We start from the raw sequence: 22,870 nt of genomic DNA, 5'->3' as shown, positions 1-22,870 counted from the left end.
CAGAATCAGCATATGAAAAAGGCCACAAGAAACGTAACAGAGAAAAGGTTTAACAGCACTCACAGCAACCATCTAATAGACTCAAAGGAAGGGATACATCTCAGTTGCAACAGCTTATCTAGGGAACTAACGGATGTTTTTCGCCGAAAAAATAGATGCCAGCCTTACAAATAAGCTTCAGAAAAATCCGAACGACTGGCTCCAAAAAAAATAAGCGGGAGTTGGGTGGACAGTCCGCGCAGACTGCTTACATTCAGCGCTGCTGTAGTTTCAGGCGGCTGCCGGCAGAGGGCGCTGCTGCGCGCTCGGACTCCACGGCCGCTGTTTCGAAGCGTGAGGGGAGAGAGGCCCCTAACCTTGAGGGGAGCGCGGCGGGCGGCAGCCGGGGCGTCCTGTGGGCTGTGGGCGCGGGAACACCCTCGGTCGGCAGATGCCTCCAGGGTATCTGGAGAGCGGAGGGAAAAAAAAAAAAAAAATAGCTTGCCGAAACCCGGGATCGAACCAGGGACCTTTAGATCTTCAGTCTAACGCTCTCCCAACTGAGCTATTTCGGCTCACGTCGACCTTGTTCTCAGGAGCGCCCCAAATACATTCTTCTCCACAGTTCATCTGGTTGATGTGTCAGGGTCTTCTTCAGGTAGAGAGAACACTGTCGGTTGCCCTGTGCTACCAGGCACACCTCAAACGACGACAGGTCTCTGCGAGTAAAACTGTGCCTTAACACAGTGTTAACGCAAGATGATAGGAATACCTGCATGCATTTCTGCTCAGAAGAATTTGCCTGCAGCTCCCTAGATTACTTGGGGATAGAAAAAACTAGAACACCCCACAGGATTCAAGAGCATTAAATCATCAGTGTTTATGTCTCTGAGCTTTCAAGAACAGTGCTCTGAAGTCTGACCAATCCCACACAGAGCTGGCATACCTGCACACAAAGAGGGCACCCAGCCTCATTCTGCAGTGCTCTTGCTTAGGGACACACCCGTAAGGAAAGCTGTGTCTACAAACCTGCCAAGCGTATTTATAACAAAAACTAGCTTATTCCCACAGCTGGGCATTTATTCCACATCCCATGACTGCAGCCCGACCTGTCTGTGAGGATGTCCCTTGCTCACGCTCCCTCTGCTGTGTGGGAGGAAATGTGGACAACAAGGGAGCATGGCTCCCACGCATCTCCTCACCCCATGGTTTTCCAGCACAGCAATTGCTTTACTTCGAAACAGTGAATGTAGTCACTTAATGAGCGTGTCTGCTCTCAGTGCCACCAACACAGCCTCATGATTGTGCAGATGAACTTGTGAGCACTGGAACAGGAAGAACTAAGAAAAGCCATTTTTTCATCCATCATTTTTTACACCATATTTAGAATGTAAACCAGCCTCAACCACAAGTGGGATCTGAAAGCCAAAGGGCTTAAAGCAAGCAGAAAGGTCAAAAGAGACAGAACTTCTAAGAGAGCAAGTGTCATCTCCATCCCACAAACTGGGGCTCACCCCCAGGCCCCGGCCCCGCAGGCCATCATTGCCACAGCAAGTGGGATGATGCAGATGGCGCTTCCTCAGGTGCCTCCTTCACCTATCTTCCACTGCTGCTTGCAAGAGATCTGCAGGCTTTGCGTATTAAGACAATGCAGTAGCAACACTGATTTCCCCCCCAGTGCACACATTTAAAAGTCCACGGGATTTCAGAGTTGCTTGCTAAAGATCTAATCCCTCCCACAACAGTAACCCCACACAGATGCAGAATAGACAGTTAAATCATTTCTCAAGTCTGAGCCTCTCATCTGGGACAGAATTCCTCTTTCAAAGGCCAGCCTTTGTCCTTTAGAAACTTCACCCATTTAAGCGATATAGACACCAACCCCATTTATTTTCATATTAGGGTAACTTCAGCTTCACAGCGATTCAAACCTTGAGAAAAGCAGACTGAAAAGCTACTGGGCTCACAGAATTTTACATAACTGCCTTTTCCTTCTTCCTATCTCCTAAGGAAAAAGTGAGGCATAACCCTAGAGCATTACAGTTCCCTACATTAACAGTTCACTAGCTGATCCTTTGTCATTTTCTTCCTACAGCAGAAGACAGAAGGTTGGCAGCGAAACAAGCAGTTTTCTTTAGGAGTAAAGTCTTCTCCATGAGGAATGAGTGCTCCTATCAGAAAACTCACTTGCTAAGGCAACCTGACCTACAGCATCAGAGTAGCTCAGAGATTTAAATAATAAATAATAACAATGAGCTAAGTAGGAAAAGAAATACATGTTTTCCCACTGCAGTTCAGCCACACTACCACACTACCTGCCATAGTAAGAATGAACGTAGCTGAAATGTACCTTTGCGATACTCCAGCTATTTCTCTTAGTGACTTCTGTAAGACACAAAATGGTCAGGTGGAGAAGTAACACTGCACATTGTAAGGAAGCTGTCTCTCGGGAAAATATCAATATTAAGAAAATACATGAATGTCATGTTTGAATTGATGCGTGTTTGATAATGACATGCTTAAATCTCATTGGTACAAGGGTACGTACCCAGTATGCCAAATATTCTAGCAGACCAGTATATTTTAAGAGCTGTAATTTTAATTCCCAAGTGAAGATTTTGACTACGAAACCAAGCAGCAGAAACCCAAAGAAGTCTAAGTGCAATGCAGTCTAGCAAGGCATTATTATCCCACCATGTTGCAGATACAACATGTTCCTAGGCTTTAGAATACATTTTGGTGTAATAGTCAAGTCTAGAAAGCTCACTACTCAGCCTTAAGGCAATTCTTATCAACCAACAGTAGCACTTTATCAACAGCACCATAGAACACACAGGAAGTGTGATGCAATTGGTAGTGCTGCCTTCAGACTTGCAATGTTCCTATCAGCAGAGTCAGGGGTACTATTTAAGGGTTCAGTTACTCCCAAAACTCTGGCACATGCAAAGTTAAGGTAAATACCTCAAACTCTATTCCTCCTGCATAAGGAAAACACTTCTGCATATACTTGTTTTGATTGTTAATTTCTGAGAGACGTTAGAATTTACAACAATTTCAACTTGCATCAAGAGATCACTTCAGAGACTAGAGCGCCCTAGCATCTTAACCCTACACTTTCACAGCTCCACATAGCATAAGCTTCCGGAACTGTGTTAAATACTTACGTGCACTGATAAAAGCAAGAAGAGTTTCTCTATTTGCATATCTCATCTCAAATATCAAACAAGTGAACACCCTTCTCCTTAAGACACAGAAATAATCTACTTTTCCAGCTGGTATGCACTAGCTCAGCTTATTCACCCAATTAAGTGAAACCAGTTACACTGTAACTTACATCAACAAACCACATTTGAAAAAGATTTATTGATAGATTTCCAGAACTGAAGTTCCTTCTGAAATTTTACATTAAAACTCATGTATTGTTACATCTTTAAAATTTGCCACAAAAAGTGAAACAGCGTTGAAAAAGGTGTGCCAATCCATAATTCAAATGAAGGGTTTAAAATTCTCCTCAATAAATTGCCTTCGTATCACAGAAAGCTACATTACTGGAATGTTAACTGTGTTACAGTACTTCGAGTTTGTTACAATTAAAGTAAAAAGCCATAATACAGTAAACAGATGACATCTAAGACACTGAAGCAAAGTTTAAGAAAGGAGTGCAGAAATCTCAGTAAGAGCAGATGTTTTCTTGACACCTTTTCTACCTCCACTTCATTGAAAACTGAGCATTAGAACAGCTAACAGTTCAATTGGTCATCTACTCAAGATAATAGTGCAACAATGAAGAACTGTGAACCATATGGGTGCCATACTTGCTTTTATCAACTGATGTATATTCTCTAGAAAACAGTTATGTTTTCCCATTGATTTAAAATAGAACTGTTCAAAGTGAGAAAACACACATTACACTGTAAAAATAAACTAACGCAGATGAAAAACTTCAGAGCTAAATATATTTGTGAATATAATCATTCACTGGAATCCCAAACATAGTAATCATAATCTTCTTATTCCAAATGAATAAGGAAGATCTGACATCTGTTACTCTAATTTTTAGCATTATAAAATTCTTCACTCTGTAGAATACTCAAAATTATCTATACCTAGTGAAGATATAATATTGCACCAAAAGCTGAAGTTAATGAATTAAACTTATAAAGTGCTGAACCCTCTCAAAGTTTCGCTCTATTACAGTTCTGTATTCATCATGGCTCACGTTATCTTGAATATGTTAAGAGTTCAGTGTGGTCACTTGATTGCAGGCTTTGAAGAAAAGACTGTACGAGGTAGAATAGACTCCTTTGGGCTGCCTGCCACCTTATGGAACATTAAGTTGTGCAAATGGCTCTGTCACAGGAAAGGGCTCCAAAGCTCTCTCTGCATTCTTCCAGTTGTGAAAGTTTTCCTTGTACCATTCAACTAATAGGAAAAGAATGTTGGTGAATCAAGTTGAACAAAGATTAAAAGGACATACAAGTATTTCACAGATATTACAAGACTAACAACAGAGTAACAGCTACTTATACAAAATTTTTTACCTGTGAGGTCCCAAAAACCTAGTTTTAGTCCTTATAAATTATAAAATTTATTCAAGACTTACTGGAATTTTTAGTGCTAGAATATCTTATGCTACTTAAATATTTTTAAAAAAATCAGTTTTAAAAGAAGCTAATTTATGTAAAAATGAAGTGATAAATACATTCCCTTTAGTTTCATTAATTAGCCTACAGAATCATTTCTTCCCCTCTCCCTTTCCTCCTCCCCTAACTTCCAAACCTATTAGTGTAAAAGCCATTAGACATACTTGTTTTCTTTATTCCCTCTTTCCAAGGCACTTTAGGTCTCCATCCTAAATTGTGCATTTTTTCTGAATTCATTGGGTATCTCAGGTCATTGGTAGGTCTGGTGAAATACGAAACACAGAAGGAAAACAATTTGGTTAGACTGTTTTCATTAATTAGATAGACAGAACTTCAAATTGCCTTTAAGCCATGATTAGGCATGCCTCAGGTTTGAGCATTCCCTTCAACATGAAGGGATTACACCACCTTCAGAAAAAAAAAAAAACAAAATAAAATAGCAACCAAGTGCAGCTACAAGAATACAATTCAGTTTGCACAGTCAACTACCTGGAATTGACTAGAATAAATACAAATTAATGTTTCCACACAAAAATGAACAGTAATCTCAAACCACTGTCAATGAAAATCAGCATGCTTGCAGCTCTTTAGACAGTCTCTAAACAAGGCAGTGCTCTCAGATTTATCACGACACAAGGCCAGAGATCTGAAGCGTGTTAAAATCTGAAGTACAAAGATGTCCAAAGCACGGCTAACACAGTGGCTCATTAGCTGCACAAACTTAGTAATACTGAATATACAGAATCCCAAACTGCAAGATTCAACACAGAAGGCTTTCCTTCTAGAACGCATTTTTATTTCTACAGTCTGGCAGTTAAGTAGTTTAGTCTAGCATGCCTGCGTTACCGACACTAGTATACTGACTAGTCAGAGTACACAGCACGCAGTAAATGTTAAGTAGTTTGCTTCTAAAATGTTATAGTCTCAAGGAGAAACAGAACTAATTTTTCCAATACAAGCAACCATCATGATTTAAGCCTTTCAAAATTAAATATTAGTAAGGTATCTCAATTACAGAATCTTTTGAATTGGAAGGGACCTTTAAAAGGTCATTTAGTCCAACTCCCCTGCACTGAACAGAGATGCCTACAGCTAGACCAGGGTGCTCAGAGCCCCATCCAGCCTGACATTGATTGTCTCCAAGGATGGGGCACCCACCACCTCTCTGGGCATCCCATGAGCCCACTTACGACTCAACATCTGCAGACAGGGCCCAATACACATGAATACAATCCTTAATCTGAACTACACGAAACCTATTGAACTCTCACATCATGTGAGCCAAAGGCAATTTTTTGTTCAGAGTCCTGTGGTACACTGAGAGAGGATTCTGAAAAACACTTCCTTTGAGGAAAAAGATAGTATATTTAAAGACAGCTCAGTTGCCTGATAACTATCCAAACATGAACAGAAAGTAAGTATTATTAGGGCCTTGAGAATCCTTAACTGCTATCTCTAGAGTGATTAGAAGTCACGTATCTGCTGAAAGAGTCACATCTGAAGTATGCAGTAGCTTATCATTGCTGCAGAAATGAAATGTTGAAAAAAAAAAAAAAGAACAGAGCCAAATCAAGCTTGCAATTAAAGATGGAAACACTCAGCAAAAGCATTTATAAAAGCCACCCATTTTTGGGGGTCATTGCTGTGGACTACATGGGAACCCGTGTATTTGGACTCTTCAGGATAGAGCTCTCCTGCATAGACCTTGCTGTTTTCTTACCTGTCTTTGACATAGTCCATCCAGTGCTCCATTTCAGATTCTGAACTGGTCTTCTTTATCTGACAAAAAGTGGGGAAAAAAAATTAAAGAAAATCACCCCAATATACCCTGCACAGTCTTCACATACATTGAAAACTAGATTTAATTCTGTCAAGGAAAAACAAAAACCCAAACAGAAATGGTCTTTTGTCTGAACTGAACAACCATACTACTGAAGTTATAAAAACTACTTGGAACAATACTTCTGCCTCAGCACTTACTAAACATGCAAAATTTAATTGCTACATTTTAATCTTCCGCATTTTCAGACAAAAACTCAAGTAGCCAACATGAAAAAGAACAAATGGCTTTTAATCATTACACCAGTTATTGTCCCAGACAGGATAACCGATGCAGCAACACAGTCTGTGGTAGCCTGTATTGCACGTAACACACCTGCCACAGGAAGGTTAACACATCTCTTCTAAGATCTGCTGCAAGCACTGAACTATCTCACAGAGTTAGAAATATTTTTACAGCAGAGGACTGTTCATATGTGCATTGGAAAGTATTGTAACTGTTTACTCACTAAGTGGATTAACTCCTTAGCAAGCTGGACGATGGACATCTCGAAATTAGTTCCAATGTTATAAATTTCACCTGGCTTCCCCTCCTTCAGGACAGTAAGGAATGCTTCTACTACATCAGTTGCATACAGAAAATTCCTTCTCTGAAGTCCAGAGCCATGAATACAGCTTAAAAAAAACACAACAGGAAAAGGCAGAAGACGTTTAATACCTGAATAGAAGCACTCAAATTATTAAAATGCATTTTTTACACAGTTCTACTGTAAGAATTTACCTGAGAGTACTTCAACTGAAACAGCTAACATGCAGGTTTTTAAGTATATGCTACTACTAAAACAAGTAATTCATAGCTTATAACTTAATTAAGAAATTATAAGTGTCACGTATATGAAATGATAACTAATTACATAACAAAAAAACAAGTTACATACCACTTTCTGTTCTGTTGCAACAAAGAGATGAACTTTGGAATAACCTAAACAGTCACAAAAACAATATTTTAGAAGCTGTTATTCTGCAAAGAGCAGGTTGCTTTACCAGTACATAACATTACGTGCTTTAATAATAAGACTGTTTCAATAGTTCAAGCTAAAACTTCAGCTGAAATTTAAATCTAACCAAAGAATGCATCAAGCATAGAAACTGCAAGGATTCTTTTTTCCTATGTAAGCAGAGTATTTTTTTTACACCACAGTTGCCTTTCCCGATGTTCACAGTTCACTGGTTTGGAGTTTTGTTTTTTTTTTTGTTTGTTTGTTTGTTTTTTACTTTATTTGTTTGAAGATTAGATGCCTCTCTTGTGTTAAGATACTTACCCTTGTGGTCATCCATTACAAATCAGAAATTTAAAACGTAATGATTTACACACAAAAATGGTGCTATTATTTTCACACACAGAAGTGCACTAGAGCCTAAAATAGGGTTGACTACTGCCAACTGTTTAGAACATTGTTTAAACATACAGTAAGTAGCAAGAAGCCTATGGTGAAGAAGTATCAGACATTAAAATAGCTGAACTTGAAAGAGAACCAATAAAGAATTTCAAGATGACCTGATAGTGGCCTTTCAGTATCTAAAGGGAGCTACAGGAAAGAAGGAGAAGACTCTTAGCCTGTCACCACAGACCCTGCTAAGAAGAAATGGTTTCATTCTCAAAGAGGGTAGATTTAGGTTGGATATAAGGAAAAAAAAAAATCTTGTACTGTGAGGGTGGCGAGGCACTGGAACAGGTTGTCCAGAGATGTGGTTGATGTCCATGGAGACTTTCAAGGTGAGGCTGGATCAGGCCCTGGGCAACCTGATCTAGCTGTGGATGTCCCTGTTCACTACAGAGAGACTGGACTAGATGGTCTTCAGAGGTCTCTTTCAACTCTAAGGGCTCTATGATTCCACAAAGGTAAATAGCCACTAGTCAAGTAATAGGCATCAGCTTTCAGCATGTTATCTGCAGTCATACTATGCTCAGCTACATGCTTAGATATGTCCTAAAAGCCTCACAACAGTTGGCCTAACCAAGTTTTTAAACTGAAGCCACAGAAACATTTTCAATTTTGTTAACTTACATAATATCCTAACCTTAGAAGCAATTATACAGGTAGAACCAAATATCCTTTCTCTTAGTAATTTTTTTTTATAACAGTAATGAAAGTGAATACTTGAGGAAGAGTATAAGCTGACAAGAAGCAAATAGCAATACATCCTCTAAATGTACACCCAACATCAGACAATCTGTGGTCAGGCATCTCCCAAGACACAGATCAGTGAACATGTATTTTAAGGAACACCTCCCTGCATTATTGTAGACGGATAACGAAAACACTTACTTGATTAAGAACAAAAAATAACAAATCAAGTTTAAAAATAAAAAGACATCACTAGAACCACAAGATACAGCCCCATTTCACACATCAGTTTATTTCCATTCACTAGCATAGCACGGTATTAGCTACAAAGCCAACTCACTCTCACTAATAAGTATTTTTAAGTTCTTACCCTGCAAGTTGGCATGGACATGTGCAAAAAAAACAAAAACCAACCCACAAGTCTGTTTCTACTACTTTTCACTATATGTCTGACTGCTAAAGGTTCATCTTAACTATTACCCCCACACTGGTTCAAACATCCACTTTATATCAGACACACAGCTCCCTCCAAACTGGCTTTCTGAAATGTTGCCTCTTATTTAACATTGCTAACTACCACATGTACAACATGAACTTCAGTTATTTGTAGGGGAATCCTGTCAGTAGAACAAGTTCAGAATAAAATAACTGCAGTTAAATTGATGTAAGTAACTTAAAATCTCTAAGTGATGTTATACTGACAACCAGAACAACTGTGTATGTTGTGCTGATGGTAGGATGTTTTACTTTGAGATCAGCATATAGAAAATCACAGAGAAGAATGGACAAATATAAGACAACGCTTTTTTGGAAAGTTACTTTTTTTCTCCTAAGAATGAACATCACAAAAACCTTAAATTATAGTACATTGAAGCACAGAGTAAAGCATAAGCTTAACTTACTTTTTCTGGATACTGGTGTGGTCCATACACATTACTACTCCGGGTGATAACAACTGGAAACTTAAGAAGGTAGTATTTAATCACATGCATATTTTAAGTATACATAAGTAAAAAAATCTATAGGCTTCTAGCTGGTCAATAAATAATGACACACCTGCAGCGCTTCACCACAAATCTGACTGTTTTCACAAATATTAATGAATTAAGCTATCCACATTTGCTTCTAGGCAAAAGCCTCTGGTTTTTTTAGTCTGTAGAAGGAAGCATCAAGAGTGACAGATGTTCCTAATCTCTCAGTCCCTTTATGGACCCACCACAGGACATACATACGTGCATCTGGTTGACTGAAAACTTGCTTACTCTTTTGTATTCCAAGTAAATGTTTCACAGTCATCAATATCAGAATCAAAAACATCTTTGCAAAATGTCATGTCAAAATGAAAAGAATAACGCATTGAAAACTCAAACTGGTTTTGCCTGAACAAATTCGAATAATAGTTTTTCTTTCACCTTGTTTCCACTTATAAGACTAGTCAATACAATTTGCATTTTGAATATTCTACTTATAAATGGACGTCCTTCTAGCATATCACTATGTATTTTTAAATTGCTATTGTTCTCTTCGTTCATTTTGAAAAAATATTCTAGACATTTCAGTTCAGGTTTATTTTCCAGTCTGAAATTAGTTGCCCGCCCACCTCCCAAGCCTCCTGCAGTACACCTCCACCAGTAAATGGCAGAAGGACTCTGATTCATCCAAACTACAAGACTAGCATTCAGGAAGGAGGTAACACCATGTTGTCTGCTACTGATTTTTCTTTTAAACATTCATTATGTGTGTAAGAGTATGAGCTTCAGAGAGTTTGAAGCTTCCATTAACTTACTTGGTACCTTTCCCAATAAGACTGAACAAAACATTCTGCAGCGGCTTTAGAGGAGGCATAGGGATTTGTTGGACATTTTGGTGAGGATTCATCAAATTCCTGAAATGAAAACTTGCATTACTCAATTGCTTTAGTCCAGATAAGTCTTCAAGCTACAAAAGACACAGTTGCAACTGCTGTAAACATCCCTAAATATTCAAACAAACTAGACTGAGAAACTCACACTCCCATTAGGCCCTGGGCAACCTGATCTAGCTGCACATGTCCCTGCTCACTGCAGGGCAGTTGTACTAGCTGACCTTTAAGGGTCCCTTCCAACTCAGAAGATTCTATGAATCCTGAAATAAGGACAGACTCTAAAATGGCTATCATAACTATCACTTATACAAAAGACACTGTTCTGGTCTCACCTTTGCCTCCGAAAATAGTTGACCCCAACTTACTTCTTGACTTACTTTCCTCTCCCTGGAAAAATATCTTCAACAATTTCTACTATGATTCACAAGGAGTACCTATCTTTCAGAAGTTTTCACTTGTTATTAATGACACCAGTCTGACTGCTTTGGCTAGCACGCATTCAACACGTTCAATATAAAACACGCTACAGAAAAACTTCAGGACAATTTTGATACTTGGCTTTCCAGAAGCAAACTTGCAAGCAGGTACTAATTAAGTATTATCAAAAATAACACGTTTAAAGAAGCCAAGAAAAGTTAGACCCCCACACGCTTCTAAAGTCACCTGATCAGTGCTGCCTCCATATACTTCATCTGTACTGACGTAGACAAACTTCTCCACATTGGCTTCATGGGCAGCAGCAACCAGTACATTAGTGCCATAAACATTCACATAAGTGAATTCCAGGGCACGCCAAAATGAAAGATCTATAGAAAAGAAAAAAACACAATTCTGATTAAATTTAAGCAATACATGGTGTTCAATTGAACCAAAACAATTAACGGCAGCAATATAAACAGGGATTTTACCACCAGTTTGATCATCAGGCAGCAAGATTATCATGAAGATGCTTTCTACACTTACACAAAGACAAAAAAACCCTTGCTCCCAACAATAGGCCAGAATGCAGAGCAAAAGGTAATTATCTAGGAATAGTCCATTTGAAATAATGTTAATTAGCTTCAGTTAAATGGCAGCGTAGGTAATCCCCCTCTCCACCATGAAGTGCCAAGTTTCCTTAGTAAACTATCATTGAAAAACACAATATATCTATTACTGTTAATAAACTACCACCCATTTTAATTCTTAGAATCATCCCACTGACCTAATGACTTAATGCACATCAATGTTGACAACCCTGGGAAGAATTTTCATGGAGATTTCTTCAATGACTTCTTCTCATTATGGAAGGAATGTGCTAGGGATACCTCTCATTAACAGTTTTACAGAAGACTGACAATCCTAAGTAGGCACTTCAACGTGGAATTCATTTTGCTGCTTTTTAGATCCCCAGCAGAACTCTAAAGGGAGCTACGATCACTCGTAGCTTCCACTCTAATTTTTCCCCGCATGGTTGGAGTCAATCAAGGGAAACTGTCTTCATAACATCACATGACATGACTACACTAGCATGTGTCTAGATAGAATTTAAAATATAGTAAGCAAATAAATACATATACACACACGATCAAAATAAACAATAGTCAGATAAAGCAGTTTTTACATTAAAGCTGTGAACCCCCTAAGTTAAAAAGGCCACCTGACTGAATCATGTAGTCTGTGAAGATGTCAAACTGTATATCTGTTTCATGTGAACATGAAAAAGATGAAAAACATCAGCACCCCACTTCAAAACATACACGCAAAAATAATACTAAAACATGTTCCAGTGCTCACCTACATGTGTTTGGGCCGCAAAATGAAGAACTATATCAATTTTCTCGGTTTCAAAAAGCTGTTTTATAAAATGAGGTTCACAGATGTCCCCCTAAACAGGAAAAAAATAATTAACATTAAATAAATAGTAAGCTTCAATTTGTAGCAAGCATCACATAACAAATCATTGCAAAGCACGCACAGGAAAAAGTTCTGCAATAAGAACAAGCCTGCAAAGCCAAAATACATGTCTGATAGAGTCACAGGATTACTCAGCTTATTCTTCAATAGCAATAACAGAAAATTAAGACTGTCCAGTTAAAAGAGGAATTTATAACCTCCAACAGTAAACAAGATACTGAAACCCAGAGCTTTAGATATAATTAGATACTTTCTTTTAGCTCTCCACAGATACAAAGACAGCTAGCAACTGAGTTTGAGCCATTATACCAACGCTGTGTCTAAAAGACCACCTGACTTTGTTTTTTAAGCAATAGCATCAACCATAGATACATCATTTCAGGTTTTTTATTACTACTAACATGTGAAACAACAGGAACTCCAAAGAGATACACAGCAAAAGTACAGTGTAGAGCTTGTACACTGTAGTTGGGACACGCGCTCACAGGAAGCAAAGTTTGCAGACAGTGACACCCAGTGGCATTAAAGATGAAGTTCATTTCCACTGTCATCAAAAGCAGACTGAAGTTTTCCAACAGTTTTCTTCAGCTTTGCTTTTATTACCAGAAAAATCGAGATAATTGGAAAGGAGCACAGCATGGACAGATGAGTTGTTTGTTAATCTGACAAACAAGGGCGGTTTTCAAATGTAAACATGAAATGAGTCAATAGGTAAATATCAAAAGCTTCTCAACTTAAACAAGATAGCACCTCAAAGGAAGCAACATTGGGGGAAGGAGGAAGGCTTGCACATTCAGGAGCAAGGCAATTAACTGAACATAGTACAAATGAACCTATGTTTTTGTAAGTTCTCATGCAATTATTCCAAACAGCAGGTTCAAAGAAGTACTGTATGTAAAAAATTGGATTATTTTGCATTAATATGGTTAGAGTTCTTTTTAATTCAAAGACAAATTAAGTGGTTTTTGGACATTGTTTTAAGGTATTTTCCTCTTCCTTTAAAGGAAGAGCATTCACTATGATTTCTTAAACATATCTTTTTCTTCTAAAACACGGTCAGATGTAGACTGTCTTGTGCCCAATACAGTATGCATACATATCTCACCATGCATTGGGAGGTATTAAAAACATCAGGAAAAACAACAAGAGTACTTTTGGATGAAACCAAGTATATTTGTTTGGTACACATTCCGTTTCCCTCAAGGGAATTTTATCCAACAACCCAGGGATAATCACTTACAGGATTAGAGACATTTACAAAAACCAACAGCCATGGGGGTCATCAAACAAGTGTGGAAAAGTTTGATTCCTAACTTTGCCTGAATTTAAGACAGAAGTTGAGTTCACATTTTCTGTCTCTGAAAAAAAGCTTCCACGTACATTACACTGACTGCTATCTCAGGCAATTAAACCATATGCTTTTCTCTGATGCCCTGTAATCTCAGGCAGCCTACCTAGACAGAAGGACCAGTATCACCACTGACTCCCATGCAGCCAAACCTTGGCACACAAACCCAACAGTCTGAGTACTTATCCAAACAATAAGCCTAGATCCACCCCCTGCCTGAAGCCTAAAATACTGAAACAGTGAACTAATTTAACCAGCAACATTCTGAAGAAAAGGCATACCTTGAACCTAGACCATGTTCCAAAACCACTACGGAGTACATAAGAATGGTAAAAGTAAGAATGTAGTTTTATCTTGAGCATGGATAGAATAAAGAATATGTTACACAGCATGGAAAATGACAAACTGCAGCATTTGAAGGTGAAAAATCTAGGAGTGTCAGATAAGCGTGAAGGAGCCAGATCTAAGGCCATCTTGCCTGTTCCACCTATCACAAGTAGTCTTAGATGAGAATGAATCATCCTGAAAACCAGTTATCTCCATACTCTGAACCTCTATTATACAATAAAATACATTTATTTTCAAAGACAGTTTCACATAAGAGTTGGACAATAGTGTCACACACCTTGGCTGAAACATTTGGTCTTTTAATAAAGGTATAAAAATGACATAATTGCTTTTATGTCCATTTGAGCATCAGATATAGAAGCATACTCCACACACTGACTTACTCTCCACAATGAATTAGTAGAAGCAACAGTAAAGCAGTGGCCTTACCCTCAAGTTTTAGGGAGCTCCAGAAACTACATTACTTTGCAACAAAACAAACACAAAAAATGAGAAAGCCATGTTTCCTAGAAAAGAAGGCTTTATCACCTGGATAAACTTGTAGTTTTCCTTCTCAGAAACAATTTCAAGATTCTTCAAGCTTGCACAGTAGTCGAGCTAAGGAGAAATATCCACAAAATATCATCAAATAGTTTTCATGACAATGGACAAAGATAACTCCGCTCCAACTCAGTTACAAGAAAGTTTAAGAATAAAGCAAGAAAAAAATTTTTTAAAGAAAAGCTATCTCACAAGCAAATGTGATGAAGCATGAAAAACACAGAAGTCTGAAAGATACCCTGACAATTTCAAAAGTGCTTAGACAGTTGTCACCTCAAGAGCCTTTTATTAAAGATTTTTTACAGGCTTAAAGTCTACTTAGAATATTATTCGTTGAATTTCCCTTTGACTTTTCACTTGCTTCCATGCAGAAAGGGCCTTGCCTGGCAAGAAAGAAGACAACTCACCTTATCTAGATTTATAATCAGATAGTTGGGGTAGTTTTTGACAAGAGACACAACTACATGTGAAGCACTGCAGGATGGAAGAAGAAAAACACATTTATAATCACATCACTTGTTTTAAGGCAGCAAAGCAACAACAAAATTATAAACTTGGTAATAAAGGGGCTCAAAGGATGAGGGAGTCACACTCCAGAGGAGAACAATCCACTGCTAGATCTTGAGGTATGTCCACGCAAGATACCATAAGCTCACCTTCGGTGGGACTTTTACCCGTGCTCAGCCTTTTAAGACTGGCGGCACGCAGAAACCCGACCCCTCACAGCCCCACCACAGGACACGCTGCGAGCACCCAGAGATCCCAGCGCGCCGTCCCGCCCGCCCACCCACCGCCACGTCCCACAGCTCCCCACGGCAGAGCCTCGCGCCGCAGGGCCCCATCCCGCGGCAGCACCGTAACCACCACTCACATGAAGCCGGCGCCGCCCGTCACCAGCAGCCGCTTCTCAAAGCGCGGCGCTTCCGCAGGCATTAGCGGACCCGACATCGTCCGCGCTTTACGGCGGTGCGCGACCCGCCGGTGCGCGTGCGCCACGCGCCTGGCCACGCCCCCCCCGTCCCGCCCCAGTCGTAGCTCGGCGGGGCCGAGAGGTCACGTGGCGGGGGGGTGGCGGATCCCCGCGATGGGGTGGCGGCTGCTGTGGCTGCTGTGCGCCGGGGGCGCCGCCTGGAGCAAGACGCTGCGGGGCGGCTTCGTCAGCTCCGCCGCCCGGCTGGAGCCCTGGCGGCCGGTGGCACGCTTCCAGTTCCGCGGTAGGTGCCCGCCGGGGCAGCGAAACGTCTGCAGGGAAGAAACGCTGTGGGAGAAGGGGAGAATAGAACGGGAGCCAAAGAGAGTTGAAACGTGACCCTGGGGTGCTGAAGGGGAAGCGAGGGCTGGGGTGGGGGCTGCTCGTGGGGTGATGGGGAAGCAGATCGTTACCGGTGTTGTCCTGGAAGATTAATGTAGAAGTGCTCTAAGTAGGTCCAAGGGGGGGGGGGAGGGGGCGGGTAAAAGCGTTGCTTGAAGCTGAGAAAAGAACACTGAGCTCCCAGGTGAGCGGTGTGGGAAAGCTACCAAACTTGCTTCACTCCAGGTAAATTTGGGTTTGTGCGGTACCAGTTGATTCCTTTTCCCTTAAAAAATCCCCTCTTTTATGTTAGCATACTGCTTAAAAAAAATCCATGGTAGTATATAATGAAAGAATTTATCAGAATGGGTTTGAGGACCATAGAATTGTCAGACAAGGTCAGTTGTGTCAAACAAACTAATTCTGAAATGGCTAAAGCATGTATCAATGTCAAGATGCAGTCTACAAGAAGACTCGCAGAATAGCACTTTTGAAGTTTGATTTTCTTTGTAAATATGGCATTATCCATTTGTCTTATAATCAAGTGTTCTAGCTCTAATCAGTCAATAGCATAAAGATCCATTTACTCAGATTCTTTTGGTATTAGACCCGAGAGCTACCCTGTGGTGCTCGTAATCATGCCTTGGGAGTCTTGAAAAAATAATTGGGATGGAAGGAAGAAAAATATGATCTGGAAGCCTGTTTGAAAAAGAAGAAAGCAGGGGGAAGTAGAGAAGATTAATGCCATTTGTGTTATGTTAAAAGTTTATTTAAGTACAGTTTCGATACTGTGTTACCGAGATGTAAAGAAATTGTGAAAATCTACAAACATTTACAGAAAGTGGTAAAAAATTTAGAAGTGAAGTGAAGCTTTTGTGGTGCTACTTAATAAAAATCTGTGCTATTTTGGCCTTATGTTTTTGTGACTGGCATCAAGGCAGTGCAGTTGATTCTGTTTTTTAAATGTCAAGGTGACCATGCTGTTCTGTGTGTCAGAATCACCAATGTAGCAGCAGCTGTGACAAAAGAAGCCAGACTTCACCTGTTTCAAGCACAGGAATGGCTGAAGTTGCAGAATCACATCCAGGATCACAGCTGTACAGAGAAATTCTCTAAAGCTCAACTGACAAGTGAGTTACTATCTTCCCATTATGAATTAAGTTGTGTGTATTTAGAACCCTCAATCTTTCAGTGAATTTGGACTTTGCATCAGCTTAAGTAAAAGTAGGACTTTGACCTTCTGTAATTAAAAAAGATTACAAGGAATGCAATTGCTTCTTTGCATCACATCAGAAGACTTTGTTTGCAAGTTACGATTTAATAGGCCACTGGAAAATGCCAGTCCTTGACAACCAATGACCTTATTGCAAAGAGTTAAACTTGATGACAGGTTCTGCTCTCATGCTCTCATTTGCACACAACTCAAATATGATCCACGTTTGGTTCAGGCTTTCATTTACTGATTCAGTACAGAGGTTTTCTATAATTCTGCATGGAGTAAAAGTTGTTGGTTTTTTTTTTTTTTAAATATCAGACCTTTCCTTATAAAGATTAACGTATGAAGAATTACAAACAGTGCTATTGCAAGATGAAACTGAAGCAGTTAGAATAAACAAATGGTTGATGTAGTCAAACATACAGTTGGAATTATCACTTTTATTGCAGTAGAATGAAAGAGTCAAACCAGTGGGGCCATCTGCAGTTAGCATTAAACCTCTGAAATGAATGCTTGTAAGATAGGAGTGTTTATGCCAAGCACATAGTAAAAAGGTAAAACCTTATTCCTGTTCTTATTTGTCAGGAAGCTCCTATTCCCAGTTTCATGGAAGGTGTTATTTTCCAAGGAAAAAAATCAAACAGAAGGATATTGTGATAGTACAAACCTGTCGCTCTGATGTACAAATCATGTTAGATCATTTTTTAATTCAGTGTGTACTAATTCAGTTTGTGCTAAGCAGGATGATGTTTAATTTGGGTACTGTGCAAATGCAAAAGAACATTGAAATATTGAAGCATTCATTTATGTAACTGGAAGACAAACGTACTAAAGCAATTTTTACAGCGTTTATTGATTGCAGTACTACACAGCCAATTAAATCATTTTTTCCTTTAAGAAATTAATTTAATATTAGAAGTACTCAACAAAATCTTAAATGAATACAGCTTCTTTTATAAAATGTATTTCCTCTGTGCAGCCACAGTCCCTAGAGCAGATAGTTGATGTCCTGGAACACTGCCATTAGAAAGTCTTATACACATGTCACTTTTAAGCATTTATCATAGAATCATAGAATGGTTTGGGTTGGAAGGGACCTTTAAGATCATCTGGTTCCAACCCCCTGCTATAGGCAGAGACACTTCCCTATAGGCCAGGTTGCTCAAAGCCCCATCCAGCCTGGCCTTGAATGCCTCCAGGGTGGGAGTGTCCGCAGTGTCTCTGGGCAACCTGTTCCAGTGTCTCACCACCCTCACAGTACAGAATTTCTTCCTAATACCTAGTCTAAATCTACCCTCTTCCAGTTTAAAACCATTTCCCTTCTGCTGTTGCTACCTGCCCTTATAAAAAGTCCAGCCCCAGCTTTCCTGTAGGCCCCATTCAGGTACTGGAAGGCCGCTATAAGGTCCGCCCGGAACCTTCTCTTCTCCAGGCTGAAGAGCCCCAGCTTTCTCAGCCTGTTCTTGTAGGGGAGGTGCTTCAGCCCTCTGATCATGTTCATGGCCCTCCTCTGGACCCTCTCCAACAGCTCCATGTCCTTCTTGTGTAGGGGGCTCCAGAACTGGTCATAGTACTCCAGGTGGGGTCATTTCGTTGCTTTATGCTTGATCTTAATTAAACATGAAGAGCTGCTGAAGTGACTGACAGTTGGTCCTTGTCTCCTGTGTATCCCAGCAATGTACTTGCTGTTTTCTACTGTGTATGGGAATCATATGACCGCAGGATGAGTTGGATCTGTTTGCCAATCTTGGGCGAAATCATTTGGATCCTTATTTCATCTTACTTCACATCCTACAAGTTAGCTTACAGGTTTGATGGAAAACTGATTAAATGTGCTCTGCATGATCCCTAGTCTTTATGCAAATAAGGCTATACCAAAACTCGACTGAGAGTACAAACGGAGAGCAGAGCAATCCTTCTACATGCCATTTAACTTTTTTAATTAGGCAACATATGAAATCATTGTCTTTTTACAAAGGTTGCTTTCTTCAAAGGAGCTGTTTAATTCTGAAAATGTGATTAATCAGATACATAGTTCCAAAGTGGAACACGTGCTTGGTATTATCTACAAAAGACAACTGCCTTTATCGGAACACATTTTTTTCTGCTTCTTGTGTTGTCCAAATTTGTATTTCGTGACAATTGCTGCGGAGAGCTGTGTCTTACGTTTCTTCCTGGATCCAGCTGTTGATACAGGAAGTGCATGCTTTCAAAGAACAGAAAATAACTTGAAACAAGCTTATTTAAATTGCAAAAATGTTTTTCATAAGTAGACTTTAAGTTAGAAACTAGCTCTACATTTTGTCTACAACAGGTTTAGAGATAGTGAGTTTGCTAAGGATTGATTTATGCCTATGTTTGTAGTTTTATTGAAGAAGGTTTGCATAAAAACCAACTTCTTTTGTAGAATTTTAATGAACTTAAAATATTCAAATGAATCCATCTGCAGTCCAATAATTATATTCTTAGTTCTTCTACAGAAACGGCTTTCATTTATGGTGGAGCTGATTAGCAGTGACCACTGTTAACACTCATTAATTAATTCAGTAACTAGTGTAACAGTTCTTACAGTTCTTGTAGTTTCACTCAAACATACAGAGCGACAGATTTAATATGCAGCAAATATTTACTTTGGAGAGCTTGCACAATGGTTAACAGTTGATTTTAGGAAAAATACTGGTGAGATCAGTAAGCAGATGAAACTTCTCAGTCCTGCATAGTTGGCTTTAATGTCGTTGATTTGAAATGTGCATTTTTCTCAGACAGTGGTCTCAGCCCCTTAGTGTCAATTGAAATTGTCTGTGACAGTTTGGGGAAGATGCTATAAAATATGCAAAGTTGCACTTTCAAAGCATGCTCATCAGTTATCAACATTGCGTGTGGCTGTTGTTGTTCCATGCTCTAAATATCTTTGAAAATTAGTTAGAATCAATTTCACAAACGTATTTTTTGTAATGAGTAAGTATCTCCTGGCTAATACAAGAAAACTAGTCCCACTGATACTGTACCAGCAAACAGAAATGTGTTGAAGGTGATACTGTTTGCAGTTACTGGCTTCTGATGGAATGGAACCATCCTAGCAAACCCAAAGACTGAGAAATGGAATACAGTACATATCTTCACCAACCACTGACTGCACCTAGTTGAAAACAAAGAAGAGGCTGTAAGTCTGTTCTCGGATATTGTGGTGAGCTTTCAAAGCAAAGTCTGTTTTGCATTGTATGTAGTTCATGAGCTGTAATAATGGTGTGTATTTAAATTTTATCTTCATTCAAAGATAAGGTTGTTTTTTTTAAAAAAAAAAAAAAGGTTAATCAAGTATCTACTCCTTTTTTTTGTTTGTTTTCTTCCAAAGTGACTGTGAACCACACAGAGCAAAATCTGACAGTGTCCCAGATTCCTTATCCGGAGACATGGTATGTGTTTTATGTAGACAAGTTTACCTGCGAGGAGAATTATTCTGAATCCGAGGATATTCAGTTTGAAATGGTCTTACTAAATCCAGATGCAGAAGGGAATCCATTAGATCACTTTAGCGCAGGGGAGTCTGGTAAGATTTTTTTTTCTTAAAATTAGATTTGTAAGTTAAGGATCTGATCGCCCAAACAAGTCAGTACTTACTATGCTTGTGAGAATATCATACTGGGGAAAGGACAGCAGAATCTCTTACCTTTCAGGTCTGACTTTCTCAAAGAGGAGTAAACTTAAATTCATTTTCTGATATTATGGAGAAATCCTTCCCTTTCTCTAGACTTACATACCAAAACTTACCTAACTACAGATACAGCATTATGAAGAAGTCTGTGTTGACATCTTTGATAATAGGTTGGGGTTTTTTGTCCTATTGAAATTGTAAGCTTCCAATTGATTGTGAATCGAATCCCTGATTTTAATGAATTTATTTTATTTGTGGAATTCCTTGGCTAGGCTTTGTAAAACTTGAATCTGTGGAATATGAGTTCATGCACAACATAAATGTTTTGCCAGTACAATGTCAGTTCACCGTCTAGATCTTTCCAAGTTTGTTATTTGCAGGCTGCACACTATGAAATGTTTCAGTCCTGTATTTTTTATTTAAGAAATACAAATTTAAGTCTTCAGACCTGTCAAGAAAAACTTCTGGAAATGACTCAAGACAGCAGAAGATAAGCATGCCTAAAACTGTATGGCGCTTTGGCTAATCCAAATCAACTGAAATGTAGTGCTTAGCTTCACTGCTTTAGAAGGCCTAGTTTACTGAATTTGCTTGTTGTATAGGAAGAGCCCAAAAGACTTAGTCTGTCTTTGTATACTTGATTTAGCCTATGTACCCAAGTCTAGCCTTATAGCAGTGGTCTGCTGTCCTAATTGGTATCCAGAGAATGTAGAGGGAACAAAGGCAGGTTCCTCGTTGAAGGGAGGAAAGTCTTCATTCTGAAATTTTCAGAGGAACCTGTAAGAGATTTATCACCTGTTTTTCCAGACTTACAGGTTGACTTACCTCTTCTCAGTTGTGCTTCTTACTCTGCAAATGTGGTTTGTAGTTCAAATTTGGTGAATTTTGTATGCAGAAGCAAATTCTAAGTTAATTCAGTTATTCTCAAAAAGTAGTCATAGTGTTCTTTTGCTAAATTGAGGGACTAAGCAGTGGCATTATGTGGCCTTTAAGTAGTGTACAGACCTCCTAAGGAGACATTTCAGCTCTATATATTTTTTAATGCAGATTTTGAAAATTAGGAATCAGAACTCAGAAAATCTTCCATGCTGAGTAAGGACATCTATAAATACGTCAGATGCAGGTATTTAGAGCTAACAAGTAGGAAATGGGATGAGCTTTACATGCCATGTTTTCCATGGTTGCAGATGAACACCTCTTTATTCAGAATGAAAAACTGCAACACTGCCAGGAATCCTGAGGTGACATGACAATGTCTGCTTTTCAAAGAACCAAGGAGGATTTCTTCTCTCTAGAACATTAGACCATCAGAGAAGAGATCCAGGTTCATTTCTTGTATCTTATTTTCTTTGAGGGGGATAAAATCTGCATAGTTACAGGTGGTTCCACTTAAGTCACGCTTTACTCTAGTCCCTAAAATTGTGTCCCTGCCGTGAAGCATTCTCAAAATTAAATGGACTATAAGGAAAATATAGGAAAGAACTTGCAACTGTAACTTTGTGATTAGGGTGCTTGCCTTTAGAGAAAAGGAGGCCTGGTTTCTAGTGCCTAGCAAGCAGTTTTTAACATTTTACCTGGTATGGTATTTACATAAAGCTGGCAGTGGAATCTAAAGGTTCTAAGAGCAGCTGAGCAGGTGAACAGCATCTAGAAGATCTGGAAGTTAGGTACTTGAAATGAACATACCTATGTTTTATTTTCTGTGTTATAGAATGGTTTGGGTTGGAAGGGACCTTAAAATCATCCGTCTCCAACCATCTGATGTGGGCGGAGACATCTTCCATTAGATCAGGTTGCTCAAACCCCCTCCAAGCTGGCCTTGAACACTTCCAAGAATGGGCTATCCAACAGCGTCTCTGGGCAACTTGTTCCAGTGCCTCACTGCATTCTGAGTGAAGAGTTTTGTGCCGATGTCTAATCTGAATCCACCTTCTTTTCATTTTAAGCCATTATCCTTTGTCCTATCACTGTGCTCCCTGATGAAGAGTATTTCCCCAGCTCTAGGTGATGTGGGAGTCAGAAAACTTTAAAAAAAAAAAAAAAAGTGCTTGAAAATCACTTCTGTTGTGTTTTTGGTGGAGTTGTTTTGTTTGTGGGTTTGGTTTTTTTTTTTTTTTTGTCTCGCATCAGTTGTCACAGTTTCTCTCTAGTGGTGAAGAACTTTCTATCCTAAATGCTTTGT

At 39.3% G+C, this 22,870-nt stretch overlaps 2 protein-coding genes and 1 non-coding gene across 3 annotated transcripts in view; 1 reads left to right on the top strand and 2 right to left on the bottom strand.

Annotated features, from left to right (window-relative positions):
- On the bottom strand, positions 482-554 carry TRNAF-GAA. The gene has a single exon. It is a non-coding gene; the product is annotated as a tRNA-Phe (tRNA).
- On the bottom strand, positions 3,310-15,548 carry TGDS (TDP-glucose 4,6-dehydratase). Its single transcript, XM_021416696.1, has 12 exons — positions 15,398-15,548; positions 14,934-15,000; positions 14,515-14,583; positions 12,171-12,261; positions 11,058-11,200; positions 10,317-10,415; positions 9,433-9,492; positions 7,340-7,383; positions 6,911-7,076; positions 6,343-6,401; positions 4,787-4,884; positions 3,310-4,401 (listed from the first exon to the last, which is right to left on the bottom strand). Exons 1-12 carry the CDS (start codon positions 15,472-15,474, stop codon positions 4,301-4,303), a joined length of 1,074 nt encoding a protein of 357 aa, XP_021272371.1. The 5' UTR covers positions 15,475-15,548; the 3' UTR covers positions 3,310-4,300.
- The window catches only part of GPR180 (G protein-coupled receptor 180), a 24,797-nt gene continuing 17,467 nt past the window's right edge, over positions 15,541-22,870 (top strand). Inside the window, exons 1-3 of the mRNA XM_021416687.1 lie at positions 15,541-15,740; positions 16,789-16,947; positions 20,389-20,583. Of these exons, the coding sequence (XP_021272362.1) occupies positions 15,611-15,740; positions 16,789-16,947; positions 20,389-20,583 (484 nt within the window). The 5' untranslated portion in view covers positions 15,541-15,610. The remainder of the gene's footprint in view (positions 15,741-16,788; positions 16,948-20,388; positions 20,584-22,870) is intronic.

Source organism: Numida meleagris, chromosome 1, assembly GCF_002078875.1.
Source record: "Numida meleagris isolate 19003 breed g44 Domestic line chromosome 1, NumMel1.0, whole genome shotgun sequence".
NCBI lineage: Eukaryota > Metazoa > Chordata > Aves > Galliformes > Numididae > Numida > Numida meleagris.
Note: the sequence above shows the minus strand (reverse complement) of the source record. Positions and strands in the feature narration are given on the sequence as shown.